This window comes from Kryptolebias marmoratus, linkage group LG3 (genome assembly GCF_001649575.2).
Source record: "Kryptolebias marmoratus isolate JLee-2015 linkage group LG3, ASM164957v2, whole genome shotgun sequence".
NCBI lineage: Eukaryota > Metazoa > Chordata > Actinopteri > Cyprinodontiformes > Rivulidae > Kryptolebias > Kryptolebias marmoratus.
The window spans coordinates 25570830-25598599 of NC_051432.1; the positions used below are offsets into that span (position 1 = coordinate 25570830).

Below are 27770 nucleotides of genomic sequence, written 5' to 3' on the forward strand. Positions count from 1 at the left end.
CTAACCATGTATTTTTAACTCCAGATCCTGACAGTTAACCAGCAAGAGAGACGTAGAAAAGTGACAAAAAATGTGTAAAATGTTGTGTGAGATGAGTTTAAATTAGAGATGTCTGCCATGAAACTATTCATACTGGAGCATTGATGTTTTTCAGGATGAAGCATTTCATTTCACCATAAAGATGTAAACTGTGTCTTAGTGGAAAAATAAATAAGTATAGGAACAACTGGTAACAATTTTTGAGCGTTTCAGCTGAAAGATGATCTAAAATAAAAACTGCTAGTTTTAGTTAAGTCTCATCAACAAGTTACAGCTTTTGTTTGGTAAAACAATTTTGTCAGACATATTTGTTTCATAAAAACAATACAATTTACTTGACTTTTATTTATTTCTCAAAACTAGTTTAGATTTCATGTTTGTCTCAAATTTTATTCTATAGCATTTTTATTTAGATCTGTGCTATTTGTTATTTTGCTTAGAGTTTACATAATTTTTTAATGTTTCGTAAATACTTTATATAATGTTAATGATGTTGATTATCATTAATATTTTAGCCCACCACCAAGGGCCAAAGGACAATAATGTTTGTCCAAATCTGTGATTTTTTTTCTATTTTTACAGAATATTAAAAAGATCTTTTGTAAGGATGGTTATTCTAAATGTATTATTTTAGTATTTAGTGTTTTGCAAAGAGCATCTTAAATCACACAGATCATATCTAATATTACAATTTGATTCAAGGTGATATTCAGGCCAAATTGAACAAGATTCCTTTTTTTATGTTTTCAAACTTCTTGGGAGGGAAGATAACGGAGCGTTACTGTTTGTTAGGATAATATGCTCATTATAAAAGCGTGAGCCTGAGTCACTCAGCGGGGTTCGGACTTTATAAAGATCAGTTCTCAAGGTTGGTCCCACCTATTGTTTAGATCTGCTCGGGGAAACAGAAAAGAAGGCAGGCAGAAGGAAAGAACCCTATGTGTTGCTTCTTGCCTGTGCATTCTTGGCATAGCTTGTTGCCCTTTTCATTTTTTGACTGTGATTTTTTTTCCCTTCCTTGCTTTAGTACAAAAGCCAAGGGTCCATAAGCTGCCAAGTCCCACTGCTCCAGTCTGGCTAAGCCACAGAAAGCTTGGCCTCCTCTTCTCCCTACTCTCTTTCTCTCATTTTTCATGTTTGACTGCAGCATGCCGCCTTCCCTCTATCATTTATGTGATTCTCTTGAAGTTGCGGGGTCTTTTTGTATGTGTCTCTTTTGTCTCTACTCTAGTTTGTTATTTGTGTTTCTCCCTACTGGTCAGTCTGCTTCTTTGTCTCATTTTCTCATGCCTTTCTTGTTGTAAAACACACACACTCGCTCTCTCTCTCTCACACACACACACCACCCTCTCTATTTCCCTGCCTGACAGTCTGTCACAGCCAGCGGACTGGTTTAGCAGGCGGAGTTCAGCTGGGCTCCACAAACACATGGCACTCAATCTGCCTTCTTCTGTGTGCTGGAATGGTATCTAGCTTTCTGTTTTGCTAAAGCTTTCAATTAAGTGTTCAATTGTACAAAAGTATAAAAATGTCTGACTCACTTTTCACAAAACAAGGAAAAGTGTCATTTTTTGTGAATGTTCTATTTACATTAAGACTTTGATCCAATACCTTGAAACGTTTAAAATGGTGCTTTTGTCAGATGAAACCTTCACGCTGAAAACTGCTGGGTTATTTTCACAACTCAGTTGCTGAGTTATAAAACTGTTGGGTGCTGTTGGTTTGGTTTGACCAAATATTGGGTCAAAATGTTTGACTCAGTGGCTGGATTGAGGATGAGCTGTGTCAGATCTTCATATTCTACCATTTTAAGCCAGAAGTTTCCCCAAATCAAACTTGACTGGACCTCTTTGGGATGTATTAAGCAAAGGTAAGCCGGTAAAAAAATAACTTGAAAAAAGATGCTTAAACAAATTAGCTTTAGTAACAACTTTAGTTTGCACTTAACTGAGTTTGGTTTCCTAAAATAACATTACTTGGTTCAAGTGAGCTGACACTAACAGCAGTTAGCACCAACTTATTTTTGAGTTGATTTTGGTCTAATTTTGGGTTGTTCCTTTTAACTCAACCTATTAGTGGCTTTAATTGGACAAACTAGTCAAAACACAAATTTTCGGTAGTAAACTTGACCCAGTATGCCAGGTCAAACTGACCCAACCTAATGAGTTAGTTATCCAGGATTGGTTAACCCTACGACAGGTTACAAGTTGGGGTGCTTTTAACTCAGCAATTTTCAGATAGTAAAGAGGGGAAGACAAAACTGTAATCTACTAGAAATGTTTGAAGAAAAACAATGATTTATACAATACAACAGAATATCATATGATACGATACGCACAAAGCAATAAAATGCAACACAGTATGATATAACACCAAATTAAAGGAATGACACTGCATACTGCTGTGAAGAGACAACGTAAACGAGTTTTCTGTCGACAATTTGTTTTTTTCAGTGTCTCATCTCAGTTATAGATCCAGAACTTCTTGTACGAAAAACAGAATGGTCCAGCTATCGTAAAGCTCGCCTCGTATTTTCCCGTACCGATATCAAATGTTTCCATTCATTCCACCACTCAGACAGAAATCTAATTAGGGCAGAATATCAACATTAAAACACACATCGGGCCCCCTCCTTCCTCTCTCCCTCTCTTTGTTTCTCTGCTCTTCCCTACAGCTGGTGAGAGTATGGTTTGTGGCTGCCCCTCCCCCAGCATTTGAACAAGCCAATAAGAGACGATGTCAGCAAAATAGCCCCCCTCCCTCCACACACACACACACACCATCCCTCAGTTTCCCTTACCACCCTATCCATTCCCAGTCCCATCCCCCAGAGCCCTTTACACACCCATCCCCCTTTTCCACCCCTAACCCACTTACTCATCCTGCCTCCGCCCTCCCACACACCCACGAGACTTCCCCACCCTCTCTCCACTTTCTCACCCGCGTGCTCACCCTCCCTTTTAGTAACTATACGCCCTACTCTTTCCCATTCCTCTCTCCTCAGCTCACTCACCCTTCATCTTGGACACCCTTTCTTCTACAGACTCTCTCCTTTATTACGCCCACTTATTATTTCCTTATCCCCATCTCTGCTGTTCTACCCCCATCTCCTTTCTCCCTCCCCTCCATCTTCTGTGGCCTTATCTCATGAATATCGGTAGCACACTGGGTGAAAAATTGATCCTCCCTGCCTGTCTGTGGACGCTGCCACAGTGCATTAGCCTGCATGTGGTGTGTGTGTGTGTGTGTGTGTGTGTGTGTGTGTGTGTGTAGGCTTGCTGCTTGTGAGATAGAGGAAGGGAGGAGTGAGAGGAAGGAGGGTGGGAGGGATATTTGCATATCATCAAAGTAGGGAAAGGGAGTGTAATGAGGGGAAAATGTGTGTGTGTGTGTATCTACTGGTTGTGTGTGTGTGTATTAGGAGTAGTGTTGATAGGTTGGGGTTCTCTCTCTCTCTCTCTTTCTCTCTGTGTGTGTGTGTGTGTGTAAAACAAGACCTGTAAAGCTAGATGAACTGGGATGGGGCTGCTTGTGAGTGGTGCGTTTGTTCATACATGTTGGAGAGGGCAGACATAAATCACACACACACACAGTTTCTTCATATGTTTCACATCCTCGCTCGCATGCAAGGAACATCAATACTCAGCATTTGTTATAAATATTTCTCACGTGGCGTATTATTGACCTTTGACACAACAGCCCAGAAATGCTCCCACAAAGCAGATCTCTCCAGAATTTTAACACAGACGAGAAAAAACAGCAACCAAATTGAACACTTTTAATAATAAAATTGCTCAAACCTAAGAGGGGGAAATCCGCAGATCTTACACACTCATTCTGTTATTCCTGTATTTCAGGTCGGAGCTAAATAAAACTCATTTTCTATAAATTTCTCACCATTTTCCGGCCGTTTCCTATTTCCTTTCTACTGAAATAGTTTCTTTCTACTGAAGGTGCTTACATATAACTTTTGCAAACGCATCAAATAGTTGTTTTAAGGTGAACTTTTGGCTCAAGAGGAAACAGCTGCAATGGGGTGGCTCGGCATTTGTAAATAAATAATTTAAAAACCCCTTTTAGCCTGCCTCTCTGCCATCCAGGGCTTTTGATGTGACAGACATTACGGATCGATTACCGAGCTCAAACCCGTTTTGTTAGGGACGACGTTTAAGTTTTGAAGGAAGTAGTGATAAAAATAGGAGTAATGCTGACTTTGTGGAACGCGTGGACGCGTTATTTTGGCTCTGGTTTGAGAGGAATCCGTGCGCGCGTTTGGGAACTACAAGCTCGATCGGGTTTTCTGCCATCGACCCATCGAGTCTCGTGAAATCCGACTTTGAGCGTTGACGGTCTGTCACATTTCACGCTGACACCAGGCGAACACTGGGCTCATACACTCACACAAACTCACACTGGGCGCACAATAATATCGACAGATAGGGCTGCGGCGGAGGAGAGCGCACCGAAGGTACGTCTTTATGGACGAAAGAACTACTCGGGGCAGGGAAAACAGACCCGGTTTCAGTTGTAGATTCGAAGGCGGGGTCATCCCTTTAAACCGTGTTAATTTTAGCCCCGGTTCTTTCTTTGTAATGTTAGATTGATTACTTTTTTTATCTTCCTCTCTCCCTCTGCGCTTCACCGTTTCGCGTCCTCACAGCTGGGGAAACGCAACCGGCACATCGTAACGCCGTGAAATCGCACGAAACAAGTGTTTTGTTTTTGTTCTTATTTAGAAACTCGACGTTTCTTTTTGTTCGTAATAATCAGGCATTTTAAAGGGATTCGAGGCGTGGGTGGTTAGCTACGAGGGTTTTTTTCCTCCTCTGTATTGGTCGCTGGAGGAGGGGTTCGGTAAGGCTTGCCAAGCTAGCGAGCGACATTAAGCAGGGACTGGCTTAACTAGTTTAAATGGTGGTTAAAGTGCGTAAAGTTGTCTTAAACTCAATTCGGGGATAAACACGAATAGGTAAAGCAACTCTGTGTAACAAGACAGCTGGTTTGTCCTGAAAAGCTTAATATATCCTGTATCACAGTGGACTACTAACGTTAGCATCTCCTGCTAGCTTAGCTATGGTCGGTGGATGTGAAGAAAACGATCCCGGCGAGCTCGGAGTTGGTTGTTAATGTTTATTCAAATATATATATGTATGTATATTTATTTATTTCAGCTACTTTTGTTTATTCTTATTAAGTTAAAGCTCAAGGTATGTGTAGTTTTTTGGATAAGTAGTAGTATTTTAACGTTAGTAGTTGAACCAGTTTTACCAGCAAGAAGCACAAACTAATTCAAAACTACTTGTTCGTAAACTCAACAACAGCTGTGTTTTACTTTCTTATACTGTGTTTGGTTTAGTTTGGGAGTATTTCACAGCTTCGTTTAACTTTTGCTGGTGTCGATCTTTTTTTTATTTTATTTTATTTTGTAACAGAGTCTGAAAAAGCTGCTGCTGCTTCTTCTGCGAAAGGAAACGAGAGAAAAGTGCAGACTAAATATAAAAAAAAGGAGAAGAAAAAAAAAAAGCAGAGGAAATCCCCCGAAAGGAAATGCCAATCGCAGCCGCTGGACAACCAACGACTCAGGAGCCCAGAGTTTGCCCCCGGCTGCCCTCCACCCCGGAGCCTGTCCCTAAAGGGGCTGATTTATTCGACGAGGCGGGGGCGGCGGCGGAGTGCTCGGAGGGGGGCAGAGGACTCGGGGGCTACAGTTTCAGCCAGAGCGGGGCGAGGAGCTTTGCGCAACCGCCTGGGTCGACCATCGGCTCTCCGCCGCAGTCCCCGGCCGCGACCTCCTCCTTCTTCCTCCAGTTCCCTCACCCCCACCCCCACCAAATGGCCATGGAGCCCCCCAGGACTCGATCGCGCTCTCGCTCCGGGTACTACCAGCAGTACGGTGTTGGGAATACCAGCGGAGTTACGGTGTCGAACCACCAGCAGCAGCAGCAGCACCACCAGCAGCAGCAGCTCCATCCCCAGCACCACCATCAGCAGCAGCAGCTTCACGGTGCCGGCTGCGCGCCACTCGGAGCACACAGCAATCACACGGAGAACCAGCAGCGACCACCAGGAAGCACCGGCCCCCCCGGCATCCAGAGGTTCCCCTCTGTTCCCGGAGTGCATCACATCCCAGTGGCAGGTAAGCGTCTCCACCTGAATGTTACTGAAGAGGTGCAGCTTTTTGTTTTCACACCACCTCAGGCTTAAAGGCACATGTGTCCTTCAAAATAAAAAATTGTGACCGGATGCCAACTACCATTTACCTACAGAAGCAGCCTGACTGACTGAAAATCAGAATCGGAATAACTTTATTCATCCCAAAGAGAAACTGCTTATATTACAGCCACACATGTAATCACAACAGAATAATTTAAAGTATGATATGCAGAATAAATTAATCAGATAAGAGTGAGATGAGTAAAAGTTAAGCTTACAGACTAGCAGAATTTGTTTACCTACAGCCAGGGTAATGTAATCACATTACTTCCATGTGGTTTTTGGTGGATTCAGCCAGGTGTTTGTTTACACTGAGTGTGGACCCACATTTTAGAATTGCATCTAATACGTCTGAAAAACTACCAGAGTAAACTCTTTCAAACTGCATCATTTCAGGAGAACCTTTATGTGTAAGTTCATGCTTTTCAGCGAGTACCTTTTTAAAGGGATGGAAGTGTGGGTGTTTTTTAGAAACACGGTTTAGTGAGGGAGGGGACTGCCCTGGGGTTGGGACGACAGTGGGTGTGTATGTGTTAAGACACGCGATGTACTTTAATTAGACGGGGTGCTATATGTGTGCTCACCTCTGAGGTGTAGTATGAATTTGTTGCAGAGTTGCACTGTAGTTAAATGAACTACAGCAGTCTGTGGCACAAACTGGGGCAGCCTAAAGCCATCAGATCGGCTAAGAATATGTAGGAAACCACACAGTTTCTTAAGGTGCTGTGGCACGTCTACCTTCAGTCAATTATACAAATATTGATGTAGCTAGGTAACAAGCTGCACAATGTGTTCAGACTGAACTTTGCTGAAACATGGGCTTTTCTTTTTTAAATATTCTCATATGTTTGAGGAGTAAATTTAGATTTTGTGCAATGCAACGGTGAAGTTTCTATCACATGATTTGATTCAGAGAGCTGCGATGCAACTATAAAATGGTTATCAATGCCTTTCAGTTATCTTGAATCTTAAGTGACTATGGTTTAATTTATATAAACACAGATTTCTAAATTGTTTACGTCTTATAAATAGTAAATCACAGGCTGCTGACCAACAGTCAGCATACATTCTAACATAAAGTTGAAAAGCTAACATGGTTAGTATTGTGTTTATCACTGAAAATTTACTAAAGACAGTAATCTTATGATAATTTATCATAGTCAAACATTCTTCAGGGTTCAGCAATAAAGAGATAAAAAAGATGTGAAAACATTCAGCTTTACTACAGCATATTTCAACTACAGGAACCTACAGTAATTCTCGTATTTTTCTTCTAAAACTTAACTTGAAGTTTGCTTCATGCAGCAGAGTTCACTAACATAAATGCCAGAAGGGTGGCAATCACTTCTGTATTACCAGATGTATTTTCCTTTGGGTGTAAGGAGATACTGTGTTTGAGTTAGAGGGCTTCTTTACCCATAGCTACCTGGGTAACCTATGGTTTGGTGGTTTTTTTTTTACTGCAAAGCTGAACTTGTTTGGAGTATGCGTGGACCGGTGCTGGGTGTCGAATACATGTGAGGGCACTCTCTCACAGCAATTGAAGCGCAGTGAACCGTGTAACATGGAAACATCACAGCTAGAGTTTCACCTTCTCTGAGGCCATAGCAGAGATTATTTTGTCTAAAGATAAATAGCACACCTATGAGCTTTAGAGGTTAGGAAAAATGACTTGGTGGTTGTGCCCTCTGGTATTTTGAGGGAGTTTTTATTAGATTTAGGTTTCTGAATTAAGTAGTTGTGACGCTAAAGAGATGCACATCTTTGTCCTTTTAAAGGTGTATTTTAAAGCAAAATTTGAAATGAATTTAAACCATCAACTATAAAAACTAACAAACTGAATAAAAAAATGTATTTGCTTAACAAAACATACTACTTATACTGATTTTGCATATTGTAATCACAAGACTAACAGCCATGGTCAGTCATTACATCCAAGTCTTGTAGCCCAACTACATATTTGTATACTAATCTAATTTTCTCGTAAACAGGACAGGATATGACTTTTGAATTTTTCAAAAATAAAAAAACAAAGAGAGCTTTTAAACAGGAAGTGTCTGCATGAAAGGTGAGCGTGCACATAAACCAAGCAACATTTAACTGAGACTGGAATTACCTGTCTTGCAGAGTTTGAGCAAAAATGGAACACACAAACTTGCATAAACAAACAAAAGGCCTCCAAACCCTTCTTATGTTATCTAAGCAGTATATTGGCCTTATTGGCTGGAAACTGTTTATATTTGTTTGTTTTTCATAGAAGGGTTGGATGGTTAAAATAATTTTGTAAAAAAATGATCTGAAATATAGTATAGTTTGCCACATCACATAGCATCACCAAAGTTGTACACATTGTCTGAGTTCATGAGCTGCCTGTGACCTTTAATTTTTCTGTCAAAATAACTTATTTATGATTTTGAAGGATTCCTTAAATCAACAGATATAATGAATGTTTTTATTTCCATCAAAGCTTAATTAGTTCTGCAGAACAAGGCTATGCAGAGAAATTTCAGACAATGAGTTTGTATCTGGTCAAATTTAAACCAGATCTAAAACGCACACCACAGAAAAGATCATAAATTTAAGAAAATACAGATGGATGTTTAATGTTGCTACAAGCTTGTATTTGTAAAAACTCAAAGGGTCTAACAGCAGAAAAAAGCTCTTTTCACTGCATTCCTAAAAAGCCAAGATGTTCTGAAGGTTTCACAAGTTCAAACAAAAAAAGGTTTCAGCATTTGCTCCTGACTACTTGAGGATATTTCTTCTGCCCATTCCTCTAAAATCTGCTTAAAATGAGTGGGTGAGACAGTGTGTGAATTTAGCAAATTCTCTAAAACATTTACCACAAGTGAATGAGTTCATGTTGGTCAGATTCAGTCCTTTGTTCTTTTTATATTTGGATAACTTCTGTATTTTTTTACATTATCCTTGCTATTGCAGATACCTTCAGGTCCATATGGTATTAGGGATGTCCTAATCAGGATTTGTTGTCTTTGATCGTAGCTATTTAGATTTGATCATCTGACATTTTTCTTTAGTAAGTCTATATCACATGTATCATTTGAAAAAGGTTTTCTGTGCTTAAAAAAAGAAGCAAATTCTCCACCTTAGTGATAGACTTGTCATTTAGAGGAATACATTTATTCATCCTGTATTTATTTTTTCTTGTTGCTGTACTGTTATAAGTTATCTCTTCTCTTGGAAATGTCCCTCCAGTGAATATATAAGACGGCACTGAAGTCTGGTTTCAAATCATAGCTTCTGTTCAGGCTGTTACTGGGGAAAGAAAGGAGATATTTCTGCTATGAACTGGAAAACAACTCAAGTATTTTACTCCAGCATTTTATTTTGCCAAGTGAGCTTGTGTTCAACCAAGTGTTTCAATTTTGTGCTTGATCAAATTAGTAATGTTAAATGAACTTGCATTATTTTTGCATGTTAAAGCTTTTAAATTGTAGTCATCACAAGTTTGCGTGGTCTTACTACACAGATGTAGGACAGCTTACTTATGGGAAGGTCTGTTTAAAAAAAACGATCACTCATACTGCAGTCATTTATCTCAGTCCCTTACCTTCAAATAATTGCTTTTATTGAGACATAAATACAATATTTTACACCAGATTGGGTCTATACTTCCTTATTATCAAGCCAAACAAAGATCTCTATATTCTATTCCTTATAATCAGCATGTTGTAAAAAAAAACAATGATTTTTTTACATTGTACTTTGTGCATCATGTACTACATTCTGGAAGCTGTAGACAGATTCTTCCTTGCAGCTCTTTCCTAATAATTCTAGCTATGAGAGCACGTCCACAACAAAAACATTACACTGCGATTTATATGCATGTGCATGAAAGGCAAGTGCAGAAAAGTTCTGGACCAAATTGTATTCAGACTTTACTAAAGATACACAGTGCTCATGTTCAAAAAAGGCTCAAGTAGCAACATTAATAAGTTTATTTCATTTATTTAGCAATAATAACTCAAATGTAATTCTGTTGGTCTATAAATTATTACAGTCATCGTTAACTTATATTGTTCACTTAACCATCGGAAAGTTTGGAAATACAGTGATTAAGACCTGAATATTCTTTCACCAGAGTAAAGCAGCTGGCTATCTGGAACCTTCCCAGCACAACACCTTTTATTAGACCCTTTTTCCATTCCCAGAATGGACCTTGCTTGTTGGCTGAGAGTGAAAGAGAAGAAGAGATACTTAATCCATTCTTCTCATGCTAGTCACCTGCATTGGACATGAAAGATAATGCTGTCCTGTAACTCTTCAGTCCATGCCTCTCTCTTCTCTCTCTTTGTACTATGTTGTATTTCTTTTGGTTCCATTTTCTCCTCTGGACCTCATTTGCTCATTCTTGTTTTTTTTTTTTCTCCTTTTTTTGTCTGTAGTGCTCTCCTCTCTTTTGACAGTGTATCTCATTTACTGTTCACATGGCTGTGCCCACCTGGTTTGGGAATCATAATGTCTATTGAGGTAAAAGACTTCACAAAATGTTCAAAAACCGCTGCCAAATTGGTCCAAGAGGATAAAAACATCCTCTGTAGCAGTTGATATCCTATCCTGAATCTGTCTTACCTCTGTCACTGCCTGTCCTCTTTTAGTCACATTCACTTCTCCCTCCCCTCTGGATCAGTCAACCCTTTCTGTACCCCTCCGATCCATTTTCTTTGGCCTCCTCCCTCACATTTGTCTAATGGAGGGATCGTTTTAATGGATTGCCCAAAGCAGCAGAGAGGGAGACACTCCAGCCACTCTACATCTACCCCTCCACTCCTGTCCTCTCCATCCCTCTGTCTGTAACAGAAGTGGAAACATGCACTTTTTTTTTTTACTTTCCTTTGTCTCGCCATGCAGGCAACCCCCTCCAGTTTGAAGAGCAACTCTTTCACTTGGATTGACCAAGTAGCAGGGGTTCTCTGCTACCCTTTCAGTCCAAATAAACAACAAATAAGTTACTTTGGTCAGCAAGAGTAGATTCATAGAGTAGTGGAGGGTGACCTTAAATTTGGCTCAAAATCTAAGGGAAGGCTTTGATGTGGTTCGAAGAAAGCACTTCTAGGAGGGAGTGAGGGAGAGAATACCAAAGGTCAGTTAAAGCCTTAAGAAATGTCAGTATAAAGAGAAGAGAAAAGAAAGCAGACTAAGTTAACAAAAAAATGCATTAGAAAAAAAGTGGGTGTAAAAAGAAGTCATCTGTGGTTTGGCAGATGTAGGAGTGCAGTGAGAAAGTGTGGCACGTTTTTTTTAGGAAGGTCAGGTGCAGAGAGGGGGTGAGGATGGAAAGGGAGAGATAATTAGACTGAGGCCTGAGAGTATTAGCAAAGGGAGGATGTGAGCAAATCTCATGGACTCGAGCTGACAGGAGGGGCATATCATGGGCATGACTGTAAGCAAAACACAAAGAGGAAGCAACCCTTCGAGGTCCTTTGAGTGTGCGGCCTACAGTGCAGGGCATGAATGAGTGTTGAGTGAGTGAAGGAGAAGGACGGGAGGGAGGGACTGTTTGCACGTTGGCCGGCTGTCTCTGTTGATTTAACTGGGTATGTCCAGTTGTTCAGGAGATGTGGCGAATCAGCATGCCTTCAGGCATTTTTTACATTATTTTCTTCATTTTTACAAAGCTTTTCTGAAGACTAGTCAGGAAACTTCATATATCTATATTTTTAGTTTTCAGTGTCTGTAACATAATCTCCATCTGCTTTCAAAATAATTTTTTGTCTCAAGTTTACCATCTTCAGCTTTGATTTTTGTCTCCTCAATATGGTTTGTGTCGGTCTTTATCATATTTTCTCTTGTTCCTCTGTTTTTTACAATTTTTTTTTTTACAAATTTATTTTTACTTTTTGGACAAATTGCCAGCTGCAATGTTTGATAGGTGTCACTTTTCAAGTCCCTTTTGCAGTATATTCTACCTGCCTGTGGTCGACGTGCACATGGTTAATTGAACTTACGGCTAAATATGGCACACTCCTTCACTCATTGAAGATTCAGAGACTTGTTTGAGTAGAAATATGAAATATGGCCAAGCATAGACTATATGAGCATATTGTGCACATGACACAGAATGCTGCAGCTGGTGCACGGATGGCAGAAATGTTTTCAGTTGCGTGTTTAAACAAGTGATGAAGATTGCTTTTAAATTTCTTTCTGGCCAGGTCTCAAGCCCACAGTGATGAGAGTATTTGAATTGCAGTTCAAAGCTTTTGTGGAATTTGATTATTTTGTTTCTCAGTCTGTTATCTTGTTCATAATGACCGGGGTCAATAACTTTTTTCAGCTGTCGTAAGACAGAAGGCAAGGTGCACCAGGGCAAGTTTCCAGTCCATACAAGTCTTTTTTTTTTTTTTTTTTAATTGAATGTTCACTGATATGCTTAAAAAGTCTCATTTATCTGAGAGTTATTCGGAAGAGATTTACACATCCCAGGTTTATAAATCATTCCCGTGTATCCTATTGTACATGGATCTTATTTTAACCTAAGAACACTGTGTGTCTTTGGTTTACCTGGTATGGCATCAGAGCGAACTTGTTTTCATATCCTGCTTCTGTTGTACAAGATGTACGACACACACTGTCGTCACTCTGGCTTTTGTTGCTGTGTGGAAACATTTTTATGAAAGTGGCAAGTCAAGAACAACACCCACAAGAAACGGGTATGCCACATGAAATAAATGCTCCAAGCGGTTTGGTATAAATTAAAACAATATTAAGAAGATACAGATTTCCAGTAAGTGTTTTAATTTTATGACAAATTGAATTCTATTTTTTGGCAGAGCTTTTCAGCTAGTGAGCTGAACAAAAACAGCAATAGCGGTGTTTCTATTGTATTTCCAATATCCATTTGGAGTGAAATGTACATTTTATTATTCAAAGCATGTAACCATAATCCTATAACGTGTCGTGAAGTAACTGCAGTCATCGAGCCAAAGTTGAAGTAATTATTGAATTTTAACTCAGAAATGTTACATTTTCAATATGTGTAGTGACACTGAGCTTATTGTATAAACTGTGCATTGGTTGCCCTAACGACAGCGATTTAATATATTTCTAACAACCTATTTCAAATTACCACTTAACAGTGTAGCTTAAATGAGTTGAGAGCTCATTTTGTGGCGATGGAATCTAGATTTATGACGACAGAAGAAAATTACAACTGTCATCTGTCTGTCTCTTTCTGCTCATTATCTCCCCAATTCCCTTCCAAAACTCTGTCTCTCAGCTGTTTTTTGTGTAAAAACTGTGAAAACAGAGCGAGGAGCGAGAAAGCTCACGCGGTGTGAGGGAGTGCTTATATCTGTGTGTATCTTTCTGAACTTGACTGTTGAATCGTACGGACGCTCTTCTCGCTGACCTGCTGCCTGGGTGGGCTGGGAGCGGGATCCAGACCGTCAGACTGTGTGGCATTACTTTAAAAACACTCGTCCTGTCAGCTCTGACAAGACGTTGAGACGAGTCAAAGGGTGCTCAGGTAGATGGACATCACTTCAGGAGTTCAGGTGAACAAATTCATTGAAAAGTCAGCTGGTGGGAATGCTGTCATAAAGTTACAGTCCATCCACTGTGATGTTATTATTAGGAGTGAAACTGGGCTTGGATTGCACTGAATTCTGGTAGTTATTATCACTGAGCTACCAGTTTGTGTTTACCTGCTGGAAGCTTGACATGAAATTCTTCAAATTATATTACAGGTTTCTCTTTTTTACTTTTGAACAGTGACATTTTACTTTAAAAAGTAGTTATCACAAAATTATCACTTTACTTGGAGGTTAGAAGTGGTCACAGAGTAATGTTTCCATTTGGCTAAAGAATAAAAAAAATTACTTTTTTAACTTGTAAATTAAGGCTTTTTTCATCAAAAACTTTACGAGATTTCTGCACAGCATAATCTGCTTTTGCAGAGGTATGATCTTAAGGGCATTTTGGGTAGCATATAAGGTGATAAAATAATTTGGATCTTCATTTTTCTCTTTGATGTTAGCATTGTTTTAAACAGTAAGTTTACTTTAAATATGTTGTATACATTTTTACCCTTAAGAAGTGAAGATGTAGGACTAACTTAAACTCTGCAGCTTAAAGGTAAAAGAAAAATATGAATAAAATGAGGATGTAAGAGGACAGCTAAATACGTGCACGCACTTTGCAATCACGAACACGTGGAGCAGATAATAGCTGGGCAAGCCCTATTTTCCCACCTATTTTAGGTCTTGATGTCAGCTTGTTAGTTGACAGCTTTGCACTGGGGTGTGAAGTGTGTTGAGGTGGGGGTGAGGTTAGAAGAGCGTGTGCATATGTGTGGGTTTGTATGTTCAGTTGTATGTTGTAGCAGTCAATGTGTTGCTGTCCATCCAGCTTCTGACTTATCCAGTGAGCTTGTTTCTCATCTCAACCATCCAGCCTGGCTTTCTATTCACCCACTCACACCTGTGTTTTTTTCTAAGAGCGAGGGGAAAGGTAGTTTAACACAGATTGCAGAGATGGGGCGATAGGACAAGGACAGGAAATGTGGATGTTGTGTGATAAAGCAGCAGGAATATATGGGAGAGAGGCAGGCCAGCAGATAGGAAAATAGATCGGTGGCAGGCAGGGATGTGATGAAGTGATGGAGAGTGTGAGGAGGAGGAGGAGGATGTGGAAGGAGGGTGTCTTAGCAAGTCCAAGGGGGAGGGATGAGAAAGGGAGGGAGAGGTGAAGGAAATGGATAGAAATAGCTGATGCACTCTGAGGCTTACAGAAAATCAATAGCAGTCAAGAGCAGAAGCCACAACCCCCACCCTGCTCTCTCTGGCTGTTCTCTCACCCTCCACTGCTCTCTTCCTTCAGTCCTTTTCCTTATGTTTTTTCCTTCACTTCATGTCTTTTCCTGTCACACTTTCCTCCTCGGTGCTCTCACACTTTCATGTATATTTCCATCCATGTTTTTCTTTTTTTTTTTACCCCCTCTTTGCCCTCTTCCTGTCATCCGCCCTTATTTTTTTTCCCACCGCCTCTTTTCATACTTTGTCGCTTTTGTTGGTTTTACAAAACAAAAGTGGGCATTTTTGAAGAAATATACATTTTTAGATGTTTCTGAGCTCAAATGTTGTGCTTTAGTGTTTAAAGTTGAGCCAGGTGTTCCAGCGTGCTTATTTTTGTACTTTTCTAAAGATACTACTGTCAGTTGTAGTACAAAAAATACACTATATGACATTATTTGTGGCAGATACTTTATTAAATTATTAAATACTGTCATTTCCCTTTTATTGTTTTTGTTCCACCAGCATTTATTTACTTTGTCAAAATAAAATCAGAGAATCAACAGATTTTTTTTCTTTGACTGATAATTCTGTTCAGACAACCACAGCACTCTGTTAGAACTTTATTTCAGCTTTAAGTTTAGATTATTATTTGTTCCTATCATTTATTCTCTCTATCTGTCCTTTTTCTCTTTTTTAAAACCGGCTTTGCAACACTAATATTACCAGTATGTCCTCTTCATAATATTTGTTTTTGGATTGTTTTCAGTTTTATTCTGCTTCTTGTTGTCAAACCCTTTTAGGTTTACTGTTTTTTTAAGGGCCAGTTCTCCCTTTATGACTGTTTATTCCTTAACTACACTAAGACTATGCAAACGTCAATATTTATACATTTTAACACTGATCTTGTCTAAGCAGGGTAAATATGATTCTTTAAAACCCAGTGTTTATTTTGTGGGATGTTATGAATTTGCTGCTGCTGTTGTTTAAATTTCATTTATTGGAAAAAGAAAAATTACAACATCGGTATAACCTAGAATTTTTAAAAACTGGAATGATAGCCCATTTCCCCCACATATTATAATTCATACTGCAGTCTCATTATTCACTTCTGCTTGAGGCCCAAACTGCAGAAGTGAAATGTGTGGGGTCTGTTAGTCCAACAGTGAGCATGATGTCATTGAAGCATGCTGCTCTGTAGCTTCTGTGTTGTCCTCTATGGAGTGAGTCTAACTGAATGACTCGGCTCTGACTCAATTTACAAGATTCTGACATTGTGTGAGTGAGACCATATTCAAGGAGGAAGCCGTTTTTTTGCCTATTGTGATCAGTGAATGAGTGGCGCACAGAGGAGAGCTGTGCAGCCGGTGAGTCGCATGAATGCTTCTCCACTACTCTGTCCCAAACCATGTCAGTGGAAATAGCCTTTTAGTTGGTTTAACATTTACTTACCTCAGCCTTTTCAGTTTGTTTATATTACTTACTCTGGGGATTAGACTGTGAGAGGAAAGGCCTTTTTAAGGACCGAGGAATTCAGTTGTGAATAACCGTCTTTGCGTCTGCCTCTTCTCTTTTCTTCTACTTCCTTACTTTGTTGTCAGTCATAGCTTTTCTTCAAAGAAACAAACAGCCGATAGGTAAAACTGCTCCAGTAAAAGGCTGCCTTGCATCTATTCCTTTCTAGGTTACCTTTCGTCATCTCTATTGTAAAGGTTGTCTTGTTTGGAGTACCCTTGGGAGTGCTTACCCTTGGAGTTTATGCCGGTGCCACCATCTGTGATGAGGACGTCCCCAACCAAAAACTTGCCTGCAACAAAAGACAAAAAGGGGGGAAAGACAATAAAAAAGATGAAAGGATTGCTGAAAAACAAAAGAGTAAAAGTCTTAGCTGTGATGCAAGCGGCAGTATCATCGGAAAGCTCCTCTAATCCAGGATTACTGTATTTGTTTTGTTTGTGTGTGCATTGACATCTACTGAGGAAGACAATGCCATATGTGTTTCATGTTGTATACACGGTCAGCAGCCTTCCTCACAAACATGTTGTCATTGGTTTTTGCTGTTGTGTACTAAATCTAGGTTGCATTAGAAAAATGACAACAATAGGATTAAATGAACTATATAGAGGTAAACAGGGTCTCTATACAATGGCTGGGTAAATGGTTCTCAATTTTTACAAAGGTTTTTGTATATTTCATTGTAAAGTAATACAGTGTACCATTATAATGAACACTGGCCTTTTCTCAGTTATGTTTACATCTCTGCAGAGAGAATCTGTGATATTTTATTCATAAAAAGGAGAAAAATGTAAAACAAAAAATGCCTTCAGTGTATTTCTAATCGAAAGTTTAATGTTTTTGTTGTTTTTGTTTGCAGGAGCCTCTGGTGGAGCGTATCACTGCCACCCTGACCATGCTTATGGAGAGGAGACTGATAAGGTTGGTCACATTTTCTAAAACTATTTTTATTGAAATGTACTGTATCCACCAGCTTCTATGTTGCCTACTTTCATGTATCACATTAGAAAAGGTTCATTTAAATTGCGAACTAAGCAATAAGTTTTTACTTTCACTTGGAGTAAATTTAGCCTGTTTTTAAAACTGGGCTCTTTCAAGACCTTTTACACAGTGTTAGTTAGATTAATCTATCAAACGATCAACAATAGCAACCAAAGATTTAAAGAAAGAGTCCAAAAACATTGTGAAATTTGTGGTTAGACACTAGTCTGCCTGTTCCACTGTTTATTACAGTTTTATGTAAAGTAACCTAATAAACAAGGATCTTCAACACAGAGCTGCCAGTTTAATCATTGTAGACCTATTTAACTTACAAATTTTATCCTTTATTTTCAGAGTATCGGCAACAAAATTACTGTAATGGTGTAAATATAAAAGCTGTATCATATGTGCACATTGATTACTTGTTTAATGTATTATAATTAGAAAAAACAAACAAAAAGACTGCACAAGTGTGACTTGGTAAATGATTTTATGATCAGATGTGGAGGTTTGTGTAAAAGTAAGCAGATTAAATGAAAAACAGTCAAGCAGAAGAGGGGAGGCAGGATGCCGAGGTGTTATGGAAAGCTTGAAGGGAGATGGAGAAGTAAGGGAGGCGAGGCCAAAAATGGGGAGGGGGTATTGCTAATGATTTCAACCTCCAGCTGTGGAACTTGGTTGGAGTGAGTGAAGCAAAAGGAGGGGAAGGAAGGGAGGAACAGTGGCAGAGGAGCCAAAATGAGCTTTGAAATCATGTTGATGGAAAGAAACTAAAAGCGAGAGGGAGAAGCACTTGTGTGTTGGTGGAAGCGTTTCTGTAAATATTAATAAATCTCAAACATCAAATGACCATATTTGCTCAGTGTTCACACTCGAGAAAAAAATTCTAGTACTTGAAAAGGGAAATATGGCTTCAGTCGTATTTCCAAGGTGTAGACTTGCATGCGTTCTGTAGAGCTTTCTTTATTTGGGTTCTAAGCAATGACAGCAAAACCACAACAGCTGTTGGCAGGAGTTTGTGTGTGTGAGAGTAAATGAGTGCATGCACCAAATGTGGAGGTTGTGAAATAGAATGTGGAAGGGTGTGTCAGAGTATCTGTCCAGTCTGGTTTGTGCACGCACTGGATGCAAGGACAGTGAAAGGGAATGAATGGATATGTATGCAAAACTGTGGGGAACATTCACAGAACAGTTGTTTGGGATTTTGTGTTTACGCCCATCTTTGTTTTTTTCCCATATTTTTAGCCTTGTTAAAATGTTTTTGGACAAGTCTTGTATAGCATGGACTGATTACCGGTTTCAAGGTATCCCTCAATGTCAGAACTACTAAATCTTTCCATCATATCATTCCTACAGATTAAATGCCTTTTATTAAGCAGCCAGAGACCAAGTTTGTTTGGTCACATGGAGGATGAGCACCACTCCCTCCCTCTTACCTGTTTCTCCGAGCCATTCAGTTGTGTACAGTAGCCGAGGCGGGGAATTTCCCTAAATTTTATGTTCCTTAAAGAAAAAAGTTAGTTGGTTGTACATTTTATCCCACAGATTATCCAGTCAGTCATGGCTAGTCTACCAGAGGAGCAACACCCGTCTCTCTTTTCAAGCTGATGTGAAACAAATGTTCGCAACAAACTACAAGAGTTAGCATGTTAGCAGGTGAAATGTAATCCCTACTACAGGCTGCTAAGAAGGCAAATAACCCAACTAATTAACTACTAACATCAGCTTGTAGGTTTAACATTACTTTACAAAAAAACAGAAGAGCAGAAAATAAGTAATATCGTTCACAATAGGCACAGTTACTTAGAAATTATGAATAAATAATAAATAAATGTACGTGCAAATAAAACAGCCCGTTGGCTCTGGTGTTTTGGCTAACACTGTTTAAACTAAATATAAATTGTAAATTTATCTCAATACTTGGGATTAAATAAAATGTCAGGCTTTATTTTAAATATCATCATAAATTGCAATGTTATGAATATAACTGGTGAAAACAAATTGGTTAAAATCTGTTCTGAGTGCAGAAAAAAGTTGAGACTTAAACGGTGACAGTAAACGTCTTTTAATTGTTCACTGCTTTATTTATATCTGTACATTAAGATTAATATAACTGTAAATAAATATTTTTTATTTATTATTATAGCATACATATCAAATAATATTATTAAGCAATACATTAGTATTTAGGCACCAAGAGTAATAATAATTTCACTTTGTTTCTAAATGAAAACAAAGAAATTCTGTTTTAATATTTTTATTTTAATGCTGTAAAACGGTGGTATTTTTCCTCATGGTTTTACCATCACAGTCTCTTCCAGGCCCATGCCTAGTCCCGTTTGTCTTTGTATTCTGCGTAACACTCCGTGGAACATAAAGCCCAAATTATAGCATATTGCTTGAGGATTCACACACTTCTTTGTCTGACGATGCCCCCCTCCCACTAACATGGATCGACAGGCCCATCAAACTTTCATACTAATGGACACCAGTCTGCTTGTGTGAAGACCAACTGTATGTGTTTGTCCTTCTTCTCGACCGCTCTTGTCCCTTCAGATTTCAAGCCAGGGTCTCGGACAGGTCAGACGGACAGCAAAAAGGGAGAGGGAGCAAGACGAAGGGGGGCCGGGACGGGTTCAGCTTATCTGATGGAAGGAGAAAGGGGGATGGGAAGAGATTGTTGAGGAGGGTGGGGAGAGCGTGTGGTGGTGGTGGAAGAGTCTGGCTTAGATATGAAAATGGGCACAGTATATGTCCCAAGGGTTTTGGGGTTGGTGCGGGGCTGGTGAAGAGGTTGTGGGGTGTTGTGTCGAATCAGAAGAGTCTTTTGTCAAGAAGAACAGAGAGGGATGCTGTCCCACGCTGTAATGGAGAAACAGTAGATGTTGTGTCTCCTACATAGATTCTAATAATTCATCTGGTATCGACTGAGATTTAACTTTTCTTTCAGAAAGCAGAAGGAAAAAAGGTTGGAATTGTTACTTTGGTACATAACAGAACTTTGCTGCTTGTGTTATTTTAACAGCCTTGGAGAGCAAACATGCTAAACTGAATTTATTCCTAATTTATATTTAAATCAGAGAAAGGGTATTTTAATTTATTTTATTGTTAAAAAATGTAAAGAACATTGTAGGAAAGAAATAACTTATTTCCATTAAAAAGCAGCTTTTTGTTGTTGTTGTTTTTGTTTTTCTCACATTTTGGACCTATTTGGTCATAAATTCCTTTACATCTTTCATCTCCTGCTTTACATTTTTTCTTTTATATGTTCATTCTATTTTTCCCCCAGCTCCTTCCTGTCAGATACAGTTCACACCCAACTAAGAGAAACTGTTGTTATAATCCGATAAAGTGCTCAAGCTCCTGTCATATTCAGTGATGTGATGGAGTTTAGTCCTGTAGTATGAATACAAGGAGCACGTTTTCTCTGCAGATCTTTAGAAGATATTCTTCTTCATGGGCTGTGGAAACAGTGGCAGCTGCTCATGTGTGAATTTGCGCATGTCTGCAGGCATCTCTATAAAAGCGTGTGTTTCTGCAGTCTGCTCTCCAGCTGTTTCCTGTTAGCTATCACACCGCTCTCAAGGCTGCCAAGCTGTATATGTGTGTGTTTGAATTTGGGCTTTAAAAAAGTCACAGACGCTGAGTCATTTTTTATCACACTTTAAAGTGACTGTCCCATAAAGAAAGCTGGTGAAAGCAGGGGCCAATTAGGCAAAAGAGGGGAAAGTTAAGATGAAGAAATAAGGAAATGCGTATGTGTGTGGCGTCTGTGTTCTCTTCTGAGCACAGCGAAGCTCCCCGTAATGTGGAATGACTAATAACTGACACATGGGCATGTCTGTGTGTGTTCTTGCCTCACCAAGTGCCAAGCATGAGAGTCACAGCTTGACTGTAAGTGAAGTGACTCACAGATGAGTCGAAATGACTGAAACGTTATACGATAACTCATCGATCATCAAACTGCATGACTAGTTAGGTAGCTATGTCACCGTTTTTGTGTGTATTGCTGACTCTTTAATTTTTTTTTTGAAGTTTACGTGAAAGTACTTGTCAAGACATCCACTTGAGGGTGTGTACTTGAAATTTGCACATGTGCTTGTGCGTGCTTGTCTTCTGTTTGTATTTCCTCACTCCAAGAGGAAGTGACTTTGAACCCTCAGGGCCTCTGAGTGCTGGTAGTGAAATAAGCTCCCTCTCTCAGGCATACACTCATATAAAGACAGGCAAACACACGCGATCATACAGGTAAAGCCAGAGAAATATGGTTTATGTGGAACAGTATTGACTGTAGACTGGACTAATTGTAAAGTATGGGGAATTTGATTTATTGGATATGAGTGCTATGGGTCAGTAAACACAATCCCTCTCCTCTCTCCCTCTTCTACTTTCTCCTGTCCTTTTCTGTTTTCCCCTCCCTCTGCAGAGTGAGGAAAGCCCCAGTCCAAAGCGCCAGAGGCTGTCCAGTCAGTCCGTCTTAGAACAGCTGACCTCATCTGCACCCCCACCATCCACCCCATCTCCTCCCATCCGCCCCTGGGAGTCAGGGCCCCCAAGTCGACGGCAGCCTCACCCTCACACACACTACCACCAGGAGAGGTGTCTCACTCCTGCACGGCTCAGACGCAGGTAAATGGCTTCTGTATCACCCGCCACCGCCGTTTATACAGATATTGAGCTTAAATTTGTTGTGTTAATATCTAAGTGTCATCCATAACACACATTCTGAACGCTCACTGATCATGCAAGATCTGTTTTTAAAACTTTGCCATTAACTATTGGAGTGAAATGTGTTTGTTAGCAAAATATCTCATGAACAAATGGACAGATTTTAGTGAAACTCAGAAAATAATCATTAGCTGCACGTCTAACACTTTTAACAGTTGGAGTCAGTGCAATTCAAGATGGCAGCCACAGCTAATCAACCTTTGCCGACACAATAAAAGGTTAAAACTTAGTCAGATGTTCTAGACACTGAGCTACAATTTAGTGGGATAGAAGCAGAGAGTCATTCTCTGAATGCTAACACATCTCACAAAATCTCACAATATCACAGGACATCACAATAAAGTCATTTACAAGGTTTTACCAATCATCACAAGATAATTTTAGTTTAAAACTCTGACATAAAAGGAGGCGGGCAAATGCATCCCATCAAAGAATGCTCGGCCTTTAATTTGGATGAGTTTTCTTAGAGTTCTGGATCTGAAAGTGTCTGTTCCCTCTTACAGCCCGCCAGCGAGGCGTCAGCGTGGCCGTCTCTCCAGACCCCCTCGTCACCTGCCTCCACATCACCATGCTTCTGCTCAAGGCCCTATAGCTCGCTTGTCACCGTCCGAACTTCAGGATGAGAACTACCACCACAGCTCTCATCTCTCCACACATCAGACATACCCATCACACACTCCAAGCAATTATGGTCAGCCCCCTGTCGTCGGCGGTGGGAGTTCAGAAGAGCCCCGAGCCTTTCACCCCCCAGCTTTGTCACCTCAACTACTGCACCCAGCTGCTCACCACCATCCACATCATCATCATCCTCACCAGCAACAGCATCATGCAACGCAGCAGCAGCAAGGAGCCATGGTTATGGATTTACACGAACGGGTTAGTTTGAACAGATTTAGCCTGAAGATGCTGCATGTGTGTGAGGCCTTTTATTAACGGTGGGGTTTGTTCTCTTCAGCTGCAGCAGAGCAGTGTCCCAGTCTCCTACACGGTGACCCCAGTCCCTCCACATGGCCTCCCAGCGCCTTTGTGTAGCAGTCAGCATCTTCCCCCTTCCTGCTCCTCACAGCCACAAGTCCCTGCCTGTAGCGTGGTCTTCAGCACTGGACAACACTATCATCCGGTGAGACACATGCAACATTCAGCAGTTTCTGGGAGCATGTTTGCTTGTTTCCACTCTGTGCAATTTTTCTCATGGCTCAGCTAAAGAATGGGTTGTGCAGGAAGTGGGTTAAAGTATGCACCAACATTCTTCCGTTTGAACAAGTTTGTTTACTAAATCACTGCTGCCACCTTGTGGTTGCACAGGAAGTTACTGCAAACCAGCTTTTTTTGTGCTTATTTTCCTTTCTTGTTTCTCCTTTTTCAGATGTTACAGGCATGTTCCATGCATCATTTGCCGGTTCCCTATGCCTTTCCATCCCTACTGTCCAGTGACCCTCAGTTCCTGATATCGCCTTCTCCTCATCTCTCTCACGCCCCGCCTCACCTCCCGACACATGCGCAGTTCCTGCCTTTCCAGACGCAACAGCCACGATCGGTATGTGAACAGTGCTTTTGAAATTTACGTTATACGTTTTAACTTGCATCATTTAGAGCTTATAATAAAAGCAAAAGCAAAGTGAGCCTCCAGTGGTAATACATATTAGAAAGGCTGTTCTTTACATTCAAAAGGAAAGTGTAGGTATAATCAAACACAAAATTTAGGGCAACATGTAGAGCTGCTGAAATTAGGACATTTAATTTGTTATGTCATGCTGCTTTTTTAATTTAATGCCTGTTATCCTTTTGTCTGTTTGATCTCAGCCCTTACAGAGGATCGAAAATGAGGTTGATATTGTGGGAGAGCAGCTTCCTGTTGGAGGAAGCTTCAGCTATGCCCATCATCACCATCACCACCATCATCACCAGCCTCCCTCCACACTGCCGCCTTCTACTCCTCTCCAGTTCCTTTCGCACCATGACCCCCTGTCACAAGAGCTCTTTACAGTGGTGGGTGCATCGAATAAATTAGATATTTGTTTTGGTCGTGACGATTTGAATGATATGATCAGATTTTAATTATTTTCTCTTTGATGTCTTTTTGCCTCACAGCCATATCCTCACTTTATGCCTCGTCGCTTCACGAGCAGACGTTACCGCTCGCAACAGGCCGTGCCCCCCTCTCCCTATCACCCCAGCTTCCTGCCTTACTTTTTGTAAGTGTTTCGGAATAAATCTAACAATAAATGCCCCAGTGGGGTAATGAAGGCAGCGTATTAACAGTTTGGTTTCTTGTTTTCACAGGTCTATGCTTCCTGTGCCCCCAAACGTAGCTCCTGCTATCAGTCTAGAACTGGATGTGGATGATGGAGAGGTGGAAAACTATGAGGTAGAGCAAATAATGCAGGCTGAGGCTACATAATGCAGGCTCTTTCAATGTGAGAATTACAAAACCTTTTTGTGTAAAACCTTCAGGCACTGTTGAACCTCGCCGAGCGTCTGGGAGAGGCCAAGCCCCGCGGTCTAACCAAGGCTGATATCGAACAGCTTCCATCATACAGGTTCAACCCCAACAACCATCAGTCTGAGCAAACTCTGTGAGTAACTCTGTGTTCATTATAAGCTGCAGGGTTTTTTTTTAAGATGAATTGGAATTCCAATTTAAAGACCATCAACCTTTTGTGTTGCAGATGTGTGGTGTGCATGTGTGACTTTGAGTCTCGCCAGCTGCTCAGGGTATTGCCCTGTAATCACGAGTTCCATGCCAAGTGTGTAGACAAGTGGCTGAAGGTGAGTGAGGACGGACAACAAAAAACCAGCAAATTCCTCCGTAATCACAGGCATTCTCAGGTTGCCTTGATTGTCTTTTCTTGTATTTGTCTGCAGTAAAGTTTCATTTAGTCTGATCTTCCTGTTTTGTTCCAGGCTAACCGGACCTGCCCTATCTGTCGAGCCGACGCCTCGGAGGTCCAGCGGGACTCTGAGTGACCTCAGATTCACACAATCCCTCACTCCATTTTGGATGCACCAATCAATCAGTGAACTCACAGAATCTGTAATAAAACTGGGACCACTCCTAAATAATTTTTGACTCTTCATCCCACTGACACCGAACTGTAACTCTCACCCAGAAAAAGCATTTAGGCGTGTCACTCCTGCTCGGTGTGTCACTGGACTTTTTAGGCCTTATGTATTTTTTTACTCCTCTGATGCCACCTACTGATGGTTACTATGAATGGCCTTTGAAACACTTCATACAGTTGGACATCTCTCTTTTTAATATTATCGTGAACCTTTTTAAAATTTAAAATACTAAAAAAAAAAAAACCTTAACAAAGATTGGCATTCCAAAGATCATGATGGTTACTTTATAATTATTCTAATCAAGGTTTCAAATGTTGTGAAGACTTTTTTTTCCTATTTGACTGATAATTAATTTGTAATTTCTTATTATTTTTGAACTCCACAGAGTCAAAGCGGTCTGTATTGGGTGAAACAAAGATACTGTTCACTGTGTGGATTGGAAAATTTAAGTAGAATTTATTCTCTTTGTGTGAAAGAGCGTGTTTCAGTGAGTTTGCAGAACACTTGGGTTTGGCTGTTGCCTCGTAGAAGAGTGTGTTAAACACACTTCCTTAACTTGTTTCTCCTCCTACAGATTGGTTTGGATTCACAGAAGCTCAGAGGGACTTGAGACATTTTTAGCCCTGTTTTAAATCAAAGATAAGAGCCGAGAACACTTTGAGAATTTAACAAAGTTTGTCTTTATTTTTCTTTAAAGAGAAAAACAACTTCCAACTTCAGAAATAGTTTAATCATTAAGTTTAAATGTTGGCGACATGGATTCATCATTACCCCGTGAACAACTTAAAATCATGCATTTTTGTTAGACTAAGTTATTAAAAGTGTGTCTTTTTTGGTTGTTTTCTGTAAATGTAGTGCAGATAGCAATCTAGTATTTTCTCCATCACCTACAGGGAACAACGTTTCGAGACTTGGGAGGTCTTAACTAGCTCTAGTATGTTTCACTGGTGGATTTGACACTTCAGCACTTTAAATGATAGATTTTAAGACATAGGCTCACTCTTTTCATTCTGAACAAGCCACAGTTTCAGCCTCAAGTTTCTACAGTAACGCAGTTTATTATCACTTCTCATACTCTTCTTGCTCACCAGAGTTTTTCCAGTTAGTTCTGGTTTCTGTAAACCTGTTCTCACACAAAACCCTGGAGATATTTGAGATCATTTGGATAAAATTTTGACAAGTTTGTACATCACCTCACCCGTTGATCTTCCAGACATTTTGAAAATATCCAGAGCAAATCCTGCAGACTTTTGTGTTCACGTGTCATTTTGTTGGAATGTATTAAAAACAGTTTAAATGCTAAAGTTGTGTGAAAGGATTAAGTTGTTATAATTCACCGAAAATGTTTTTTTTTAACTACTAATCACTTTATTACTGTCACAACTCCTATTTTTTCATGGCAGTATATTTACAGTAGAAACTGCAGGAATAACTATAAAAAAAATGAAAAGGATTACCAGAGGCACTTAGGGTGGCTTCGGTCTGAGATACCTTTTAACGCCTGCATCCTCTCCAGGTCCAACTCTAACTCTAATCTCTTTGTTGTCACCACTTTAGAGCATTTCCACCGATACGTTTTTTCCAAACCAGATCTTTGTTTTCCAGCAAATACAAGCAAACAAATGCATCATTGTTTAAAATGTCCCCAAAACATGACATTATTAGTTCTGTCCTCAGCCTGTCAGTGTACAAAACCATCTATCATCCACGGGAATCAATAGAATTTGTATTTTTAGAGGTCATATTTGTGATTGTATGCATCCATTTTGTGTTATAGGATTGTTTTTTTTCTTTTCTTTTACTTTATTTTTTCTTGGTACACTAGTAATTACCTCAGTCCCACTATTTATGTCTTCTGCGAAAATGGCGCAACCAGTATGATTAGTGCTTTCGTTTTGTTAATCTTTTTTTATGCAGATTGCTGGGTTGTTTGTAAATTTTTCCTTCGAGCTCTATGAAACTGTATTATTAAAATGGTGGCATAAGAGTTTCATTATGTATTATATCTGTAACCAAAATCATTTGAAGGCTTGTTATGATGATAATGGAAATTTTTAACAAACATTTGTACATTTTGTATGAGAGTTACTTATGGTAATACTTTATTAAGTAGTGCAATGATTTTTTTAATCCCTTACCCTACCTTTTGGATTTCAAAAGCTGGTTCGATAATAAATATATAACGTTCTCTTCTAATTATTGTGCTGTCATTCTGTATTTAGTTCTGTTACATGTATAAGATGCTCCTACACATAAAAGGGGACGAAGTCAGCTTTGTGTAATTTCCCAGCAGCCCTCTTGGTGACAGCGCAGTCCTGTTTTCCATAAAGCCTATATTTACGGCCCCACTTTCAGTTGTGATTCATTAAACCCACAGCTGTTTAAATTATTCCTCTTGGACAATACAACAGTGGGCAATCTATTCTCAAAATGGTAACAAAATGAATTTGTTGAAGATTAATGCAGGAAACTTTAAAGATG

The 27770-nt window shown here is 39.8% G+C and overlaps 1 protein-coding gene across 1 annotated transcript; it reads left to right on the plus strand.

Moving 5' to 3' along the window:
- The first annotated feature begins 4356 nt into the window (after positions 1 to 4356).
- rnf38 (ring finger protein 38) lies at positions 4357 to 27485 on the plus strand. Its single transcript, XM_017417027.3, has 13 exons — positions 4357 to 4507; positions 5472 to 6175; positions 17377 to 17438; positions 21925 to 22127; positions 22730 to 23102; positions 23182 to 23346; positions 23593 to 23763; positions 24030 to 24215; positions 24318 to 24421; positions 24510 to 24594; positions 24681 to 24802; positions 24896 to 24995; positions 25131 to 27485. The coding sequence occupies exons 2-13, from the start codon at positions 5587 to 5589 to the stop codon at positions 25191 to 25193; spliced, it is 2223 nt and encodes a 740-aa protein (XP_017272516.1). The 5' UTR covers positions 4357 to 4507; positions 5472 to 5586; the 3' UTR covers positions 25194 to 27485.
- The last annotated feature ends 285 nt before the right edge of the window (positions 27486 to 27770 follow it).

Coding starts and splice junctions, on each gene's coding strand:
- rnf38 (XM_017417027.3), top strand. CDS start 5,587: ATGCCAATCGCAGCCGCTGGACAACCAACGACTCAGGAGCCCAGAGTT. Junction 22,128..22,729: donor CCTGCACGGCTCAGACGCAG/GTAAATGGCTTC, acceptor TCCCTCTTACAG/CCCGCCAGCGAGGCGTCAGC. Junction 23,347..23,592: donor CTGGACAACACTATCATCCG/GTGAGACACATG, acceptor CTCCTTTTTCAG/ATGTTACAGGCATGTTCCAT.